General features: G+C 35.0%; 1 protein-coding gene across 1 annotated transcript; it reads left to right on the top strand.

Moving 5' to 3' along the window:
• Positions 1-306: 306 nt before the first annotated feature.
• On the top strand, positions 307-4,394 carry LOC149171513 (alpha terpineol synthase, chloroplastic-like). The gene is made up of 9 exons (XM_089426009.1): positions 307-577; positions 665-831; positions 932-1,040; positions 1,108-1,205; positions 2,835-2,919; positions 3,034-3,263; positions 3,367-3,505; positions 3,609-3,873; positions 3,961-4,394. The coding sequence occupies exons 1-9, from the start codon at positions 311-313 to the stop codon at positions 4,242-4,244; spliced, it is 1,644 nt and encodes a 547-aa protein (XP_089282135.1). The 5' UTR covers positions 307-310; the 3' UTR covers positions 4,245-4,394.
• The last annotated feature ends 4,589 nt before the right edge of the window (positions 4,395-8,983 follow it).

Genomic DNA, 8,983 nt, shown 5'->3' with positions numbered 1-8,983 from the left:
CTGCAGGTCTCTGACGCAATAAACCTATAAAACTCTGACGCGCTGCCCTCACCCATTGGGGTTTGGAGCCGCTCAGGCGTCAACTGCATCGGGGAAACACAAAAGTAAAGTTTTAAAAATAATTTTTGTAAAATTTATTTGATATTAAACATTCTATTTTAAGATTAGTTGATCATGTTCTTAATGGACACGATTAGTTGATCATTTTAAGATTAGGTTTTCCTCACAAAAAACAAAAGTAAGCATCTCTGTGGTCTTTTTAACCTTTGTTTTTTTCCTCGAAAATCGCCGGTTGTGAGAATTAGTTCCAATGGCTCCACTTTCTATCATAAAGTTGGCACCCAAAGCGTGCCTGCACGAATCGTTGATCTTCACTCTCGAGCTTCAGCCTTTCCAGAGAACAATCCCAACTCCTGGAGTCATCTGCACGCGACGGAAAACCTTCACAGCTTCGACCATCACCATGTGTTCGACAACCGCTGCATCGGATGATGGTGGTGTAAAGAGACGCACAGCGAATCATCATGCCAACCTCTGGGACCACGATTTCATACACTCTCTTTCCACGCCTTACCACGTATTTTTTCATCTTTCAACTTATTACTAGAGTCCTTGATTTTTCCTTTTTATTTAGTGTGTGTGTTGAATATTGTATATGGGTCAGGCGCCTTCATACCGTGAACGTGCAGAGAGACTTATTGAAGATGGGCTATCAATCACTCCCCTCAATGATCTGCTTTCACGCCTTTCCATGGTCGACAGCATCGAACGTTTGGGAATCGACAGACATTTCAAAATGGAGATAAAGTCAGCGCTGGATTATGTTCACAGGTCAGTCATCGCTGGATCATTATTTATTTCTGCTTTATATATTATGGCATACACATGATTAAATTAATAGGAGAAATCAATTAATTAATTTGACGTACAGTTACTGGAGCGAGAAAGGCATCGGATGTGGCAGAGAAAGTGGTGTTACTGATCTCAACTCAACTGCGCTGGGTCTTCGAACTCTTCGACTACACGGATATCCGGTGTCTTCAAGTACATATAATATCCACATTTCAATATTAAATATTACAATTTGAATTTTATTTGTGGTTGCAGATAGAATACGTTATGGAATATGGTTGGCACACAAATCTCCCACGATTGGAAGCACGGAATTACATCAACGTCTTTGGACGGGACGAAAAGTATAATCAGTATGCCAACTGTCTCACGGATCACTTATTTTCCGTGTGTTCAATTTCTTTTAAGAAAATCTGATATTTATTTTTTAGGATTTATATATTTTCATTTTCATAGAAATTAATATGTATTACAAACCTATTAGATTTAAATTCCGGGGAGAAAAAAAGCTTAATATATTATATGAGGAATATAAAGTCTAAAAATTGATGAGATACATCCGCTTGGTATGATTCAGATCTGTATTCTACAAATAATCTCAAACAAAAACCTATGATCTATAGAGAAAAACATAATGTCTATGAAGCCAACTGAAAATATCTGCTATCAAAATCTCTATAAATAGTGTGGCTAACTTGCAAAACAGAGCACTAAAAGTCTAGTAAGACAAAATCATTGATTATATATATATAACTTTAATATTTTACTTATGAAATGAGTAGTTAAATTTAGTAATTATGAAATGGGTAGTTAAATTTAGCAATTAATTGATAATAGTTATCTATTATTAATTTTTTAAAATTTTCAGGAAGAAAGACAAGTTTTATTAAAACAAATGATATTCTATAATAAAATCTAAAAATTATATATAATTAATATATTAGATATTTTTTAATATTTTTTTATAAGAATAATTGATTTTTAAATTTATTACCTAAAATTACAAAATTTCCAATATAAAATGTTAAATAATTAATATTAAATATTAAATATCTAATAATAAATATTAAATTATTATCAATAGTGTATTATACAAATCTATCTAATAAGTTCTTGAAATTTTGATTCATTACATCTATCACAATATCAACTTTTATATTATGTAGAAATTATTGCTCTTCTTGTATATGTATTTTAATTCAAGTAAATATATCATAAATCGATACAATATATCTCATATATAAACAATTTAGATTTAAATTTCATAAATTATTTTTAGATTTAAAATTTATAAATTATATTATATATTTGGAAATATATTATTTTAAAATATATATTAAATTTTTCCAAAAAAATAATTTAATGAGTAATGACCATATTATTTTTCAAGTTCTCATAATATTTACTTTCCAAAAATATATTAAATTTTAATAAATATTAAATAATAAATTGTAAAAATATTATTAAATTTTCTAAAAAAACATTAATTCCTCACTATAATTATATCTTATACCATTTCTACCCTATATCCTTATATTTTTTTTCTAGTTAAGACTAACCTAAGTACCCACGGGGGATTTCAACCGATGACCTATCACAAGTAGTGCCTTAACAGGACACCCATTCACCGTCAATCCAAAGCCCCATGTATTAATTAGTCATACATTTTATATTTATAAATATTTATATTTAAAAGGTTTATACACAGTGAAATTCACCATTTTAATTATTAAATGATAAAAATTAGATATGTTATATCATCAAAATTCTCTCATAAAACCATAACCATCTTAAATATTTTAGATGATTATACTTGGGTAACTTAGTTTGATTACATCGATCATTTTTTTAACCGTTTGAGAAGTGGTTTTGCTTCCCACTTACCCAATGGGACATTGTTATTAGCCTCAGAAATCTGCTTTCGAATATTTTAGTTTCCGTATAGTATTTCAATTGTGACTAGTTGGAATTTCTATTTTCAGGATGCCATTTATGAACACCGACAAACTTTTAGAACTTGCAAAATTGGACTTCAATATATTTCAATCCATACAACAAAGGGGAAAGATATATCCAGGTTATATGAATTTTGTTATTGTATTATACATTTTCTTTTAGGAAACAGTTTTGGATAAGTGAGGTCTAATGATATCCAATATTCAAAATAACGTAAAAAGCTACGAATTCATGAGTAGATGGTGGAAAGATTCGGGTTTCCCTGAATTGACGTTTGCTCGCCATCGTCACGTGGAATTCTACACTTTGGCATCTTGCTTTGCCACTCATCCTCAACATTCTGCATTTCGAATCGGCTTTGCCAAAATGTGTCATCTTGTCACGGTTCTCGACGATATCTATGACACCTTTGGAACCATGGACGAGCTCCAACTTTTCACAGGGGCAGTTAAGAGGTATGGTGAACAAACTCCAGAGGAATATTTTCTTTCTTGTATAATGGCTCTGCAGCAACCAACCGATTTAATCAAAATTTGTGGTTATTATTGTAAATGATAGATGGGATCCGTCCGCAACAGAGTGGCTTCCAGAATATATGAAAGGAGTGTATTTGGTGCTTTACGAAACCGTAAATGAAATGGCACGAGAGGCAGATAAGTCTCAAGGCCGAGACACGATTAACTATGCTCGACACGCTGTATGGACAATACGCATATTTGTTAAAACAAGTATTATTCTTCGATAGGATTTCGCTCGCCTGATTGCTGATCAGTTAATTTTGTTTGATTGTGTATGTGCAGTGGGAGGCCTTTCTTGATTCATTTATGAAAGAAGCAGAGTGGATCTCCACTGGTTATCTTCCAACATTCGACGAGTACTACGAGAACGGAAAAGTTAGTTTTGGTTATCGTATAATCCAATTGCAACCCACTCTCACACTGGACATTCCCCTTCCTCAACACATCCTCCAGGAAGTTGACTTTCCATCGAGGTTCAATAGCTTGGCATCTGCCATCCTTCGACTGAAAAGTGACACTCGTGGTTACAAGGTACGACCTATATCCATCCGAACGCAAATGGAAGAAGTTTTGTGTTACATTGCGTGATTGAAGTTTAACTGGTTTTGATTAAAATATCATACAATTGATGGTTATGAAGCAGCTTCGTGTATATCATGTTATATGAAAGAGAATCGTGGATTAACAAAGGAAGAGGCTGTCAATCATATCCATGGCATGGTGAATGAGTTAATCAAAGAATTAAATTGGGAGCTTCTCAAACCAAAGAGCAATGTTCCCATCTCTTCCAAGAAACATGCCTTTGACATCACCAGAGCTATCCATCATGGCTACAAATACCGAGACGGTTACAGCGTCACCACCAATGAAATGAAGAATTTGGTCATGATAACAGTCCTCGAGCCCGTGCCTATATAACCACACTACGGTTCGTGCCCGACTATATTGTCCACGAGACATACATAACGCCTTGTTTCTAGTGACAGTTTGATAAGTCGTACTTTTTGTAAATTCAATTTCCCTCTCTGCCCATCTCTGTTCGAGTATTTCGCAAATGCTGGAATAACATCACGTAGACTCTAGAATTTGAAAATTATTGAATAGTATCTAACACATTCAAATCTCTTCGCAGAACCTACTTTTGAAAACAAATGATTACAATTCATATAAATATTAATTTCAATATGGTTTGGAGGTTTACTCCTCTTTTATATATATATTTTTTGAAAGTGAAGTTGTTTTACATTATTTCTTAAATTTTCAAATTTGATTCATCAAAATAGATTTACATTATAAAATTGGGCTTTATTCTTTAGTACCTATCTATTTATATGTTATGTATGACTAGGAAATTCACTTGACATAATTAAAAACATAGTACTCATAAAGAAAGGTAAGTAGATTCCACGTAGGAAAGAAAATTAGCTGATGGGTGATTCCACTTCTTTCAACATGGATGAATCATGTTTGATTGATCAAAATAGATTTACATTATAAAACTCGACTATACTTCTTAGTGTCCTTTTATTTCTATTCCATGGGTGACAAGGAAATTTACATACATAACTAAAAACATAGTACTCGTAAAGAAAAGTTAGTAGATTCCACATAAGAAAATTTAGTTGTTGCGTGATTCCACCTGGATGGGCTCTTGGTCAACAATAGTGGTTTTCATTTTTATGAAAGATGATATTAGAATCAAGTTCAACAAGGATTTTGAGCTTTTGATCTAGAAGTTGAGTTGCCTTTGAATACCCTCTAGTTAGTATGAGTCCTCGTCTACACTTCACCTTTCTCTTACAAGACCTTACCCACAATTGATTTCATCTATCAGTAAACATTCATTGCCTAGAAGTATCAAATTTTTCAGATATAGGTGCAACCCGGATCAATCATCCAATCTCCCAACTCCACCAATAGTTCAATGTATGACATGTTCCTCCTTTGCAACATTATGGCGTCCTCTACTAGAGAAAATTCCAATTGTATTACAGACAGAGTAGTGGCAAGGAATTTACTAGCGGCCTCCTATGTTGCTACTTGCACACAAGAGGTTAGTGCTTGTGATTAATGATGCCATCCATGGCCCTTCCAACCAACTTTGCTAGCATCTAAGCTACTATGCCCTTGACATCCATGTGCCATTGGATATAAACCATAAACAAGCCAATCAACTTGTTTCACACAAGCCCTGAAACCACCGCCCCCGACCTTCGCTAACCAACAAGGTTTAGCCCACACCTACCTATTACCACCTTCATAGAGAGCCATGAAAGTTGGAAAGGGAGGCTCAGAGGTAGCCCAAGGCTTGAACCACACAAATTGTCCAAAGTTTTACTTCTTCTTATAAAAACCACCCTACATAGAATTTGAATAGTAACTATGAACAACATTTGCAAATGGAAACTTCAAGATAAAAAAGTAATTACTAGTCCTATTGTCCAATAGCCATAATATGAAACTAACAAACCAAGTGATGCTCAATGCCACTTGGAAACTTTCCTCACCTTCCTGGATTAAAAGAAAACTCAAAATGACAACTCCTTGGAACAAAGAAGACTTAGAGTTCCTGCATTTAACCCCAAGTAGCCTCCTCTCAACATGATGTCTCCTTTCTTGATGGTAAGCCACCATAACCATAACATCATTGCACATGGTAAAGTTATAACAACAAATACTGTATTGTTCTTGCATCGTTTTCTTGAACCATTTGACAACCAATTTGATATAAGTACCATGCCATGTTATCATCAGAGATAACATCGGAGCCATAAAAGTATAATACCACTCAATCTCCAATCAATAGTGGTGTCTACCAGTTGTCTGAGGTTCCCTCATTCGTGATACATATTCAATTCCCACCCAACATGGGGATGAATTTTGAAGAAGGACATGGAGGTGGGTTTGATCCGCTAATTTGTGCACAGGTCAGGAAACCATTTTTAGTATAGTTTCCTTGGGTGAAAAGTATGATTTTAAATTTAATTTATACAAAAGTATTCATTTATTTTTATTTTATCTAAAACTTAAAAATATTTGTATTTTATATAATATGAATGATTTGAATATATTATGAAAATTTATTAAATGGCAATATTTTTACATATTGAAAATAATTGGACTTTAAAGAATAAATGATCCTCGAAGGTCACCCTGCTCTCCCAATACTAAATGTGTATCTAGAAAACTCACAATGGTAATCTTGATAGACCAAAGAGAAATGGTCCCCCATTTTGGAGGATCCAACTTGGGATAAATTTTGGAAAGACTTAAACAACAGAAAAATCAAAACACAACATGAGGAAAATAAACTAATAAGGGGACTTTCGTAATCTATTGAATTGTATCCGTTGGTTAGTAACAAATTCATACACCAAGTATATACTATATAAAGATATCAATTCAACACATACAGAGAAGAGAAGGAAAGATAACAAGAAGTAATGGTAGACCAACAAAAACACCCTTATATTAGTACACAATAGTTCTTCATCTGATATTTGCATATTTATACTAGAATTTGATAGTTTCATTAGTTTAACTATTTAACTAACTTTGTTGGTAGACCCGATAAGTAGGTTAAATCGACTAGAGGGTTGACATTCAGACTAGAAGTTCAACCTCACTTACATATCAACTATAGAGTCATAACTTGTTGGGTCTAGTTGACTAACCCTTCCAACTTCTCCCCTACCCTAAATTCCTTCTTTGTGTGGAAGAATGTGAGATTTAGAACATTACATATAAAAATTTGAACAAAATAACAAGAAGAATGTGCTAGTGATTATTGATGCTTCATGGAAGTGTCATTGTTGAAGTGTCTAGTTCCTTGTTATTCAAAAATGATGCTAGTGTGGAAGTTATTGGTTAACAGAATTCTTGTGGCTTATATTCTTTGTGCAAAGGAACATATTTATCTATGATTTTTATCCCTCATATTTCTAATTTTGCAGATGATCATTTTTCCCTTCGACTTCTACCTCTATTATGGCCAAGTGACTATGTTGTGCTTGTGGAGCATATTTATAAATTCTTAGACTGAAAAATTAATACTTAGGTTAGGGAGGTTAAGGTTGTCAGAAAAAAGGAAAGGCTTTTGTTTCCCAAAATGTTTTCCTATGAATTTCTAGAGCTAGCCTTTGTAGATGCCTATCAAATGTGCTTCATTATCTGACAAAACTTGTTGATCCAGGTGGATCTTCATATACAATGGCATGGAAAAGCTCAGAATCAAAGTGCTCAGAATGAAGTCAACTCAAGACCAAAGCATAGATCTCGTCATCCTGATTCCAACGATGCAAATGGAACTTCAATCCGAGTCCAGATAATGAAGTTATCGCGAAGAGAAGGGTACTATGTTCCTTAAGAAAATGAGGATTTTCCTTTTAAAATGGGTTTTAAGCCTTAAAGGAAAAATCGCAATCGGAGGATTCATGGAGGCGGACTTAAGAAAGGTGCAGTGGAATCCCCAATCACCGATCTCTGATTATCGGATCAGCGACCAGAGGGCGATCGGGTAGGAGGAAGGTATTATATATATGTATCGGCGCAGGCAGAGTGATCAGCGATAAAACGATCGGCGGGATCATTATCGGGACACCAGGTTGATATATGAGCGAGATGCTGATGTGATCGGCTGGCGCCGATATTGGCGATCGGCGATCGATGGTCGGCAATCCCCGAGTAATAGGACTATTACACCCCCCAATATGATGATTGTGCTCCCAGGCTTGGACACAATAAGAACGTAGGTCCGATTTAATGATTTTTGAAGTTCGGGGATTGAAGATTTTGGTCGAATTTTAGTGTTTTTTGGGATTTTTGGATATTGTTCATTTCAATGATAAAGAGGCCATTTTAAGGGGGCGATTGTGCCTACCGATCCTTCCACACCACCGGCCTCCATTGTGAACCAGACAGCGCCGATTGAAATGGGATTCTGTCGAAAAACCCACTGTAAAAACACGATAGATGGAAAGAGCACGGGGGAGGCATTTGGCAGCATGTTGTTTCGATTGGCAGGAGGCTGAGAGAGCATTTTGTCTATTTTGGGACAAGTCTCAGATGTTTTAAGCCCCTTTTAGTGCCACAGATGCTTTGATGCTACCGACTTCTCCATCTGAGGCATCCATCTCATATCCATATTTCAGATTGGAGGTATAAGCCTCTTGTATACATTTTCTGATTATAATTCTCTTATTTCATGCCATTTAATATAAAAGCCTCCCCATTGTTGAGCTGGGCTCGGAGACGTAGTCGGACTTGGATGAACTCTGTTATCAAGCTTTGGTGTCTTCTTTTTGTGCCTTTGTGTGCTTTCTTCTTCTTTTCTTGAGTGTACATTGAATTTCTGTGTTAAGCTGCAATTTTCCATGTGATTATTTTCATACACATTTAAGCGAAAACATCCTCAATCAAGTGGTATCAGAGCAGGGCTTTTTAGATGTGAATTGCATGTTTGCATACTAACAAGAAACAGGCTTCAAAGAGGCGAAGGGGAACTAGAACCTTTCGATCCAGAGGCAGGGCGTGCACCTCGGAGAAGAAACATGGCTGAAGATGAAGCTCATATTGAAGAGGAGCGTAATTTCAGAAAGACTTTCTATTTAATGGCAGAGAATATCAGTGAGCTAGTTTTAAGGCTAGAGAAAGCATAA

This window comes from Pinus tabuliformis, chromosome 4_2 (assembly GCF_031772625.1).
Source record: "Pinus tabuliformis cultivar Carrire ecotype Pingquan chromosome 4_2, CPIR1, whole genome shotgun sequence".
NCBI lineage: Eukaryota > Viridiplantae > Streptophyta > Pinopsida > Pinales > Pinaceae > Pinus > Pinus tabuliformis.
This window is presented reverse-complemented; position numbering and strand designations above follow the sequence as displayed.

What these genes read in the sequence shown, in the direction of transcription:
- LOC149171513 (XM_089426009.1), top strand. Translation starts at nt 311, where the DNA reads ATGGCTCCACTTTCTATCATAAAGTTGGCACCCAAAGCGTGCCTGCAC. An exon ending in CCATACAACAAAGGGGAAAG is followed by an intron (nt 2,920 to 3,033) that starts ATATATCCAGGT and finishes GTAAAAAGCTAC; the next exon opens with GAATTCATGAGTAGATGGTG. An exon ending in CAAGGTACGACCTATATCCA is followed by an intron (nt 3,874 to 3,960) that starts TCCGAACGCAAA and finishes CAATTGATGGTT; the next exon opens with ATGAAGCAGCTTCGTGTATA.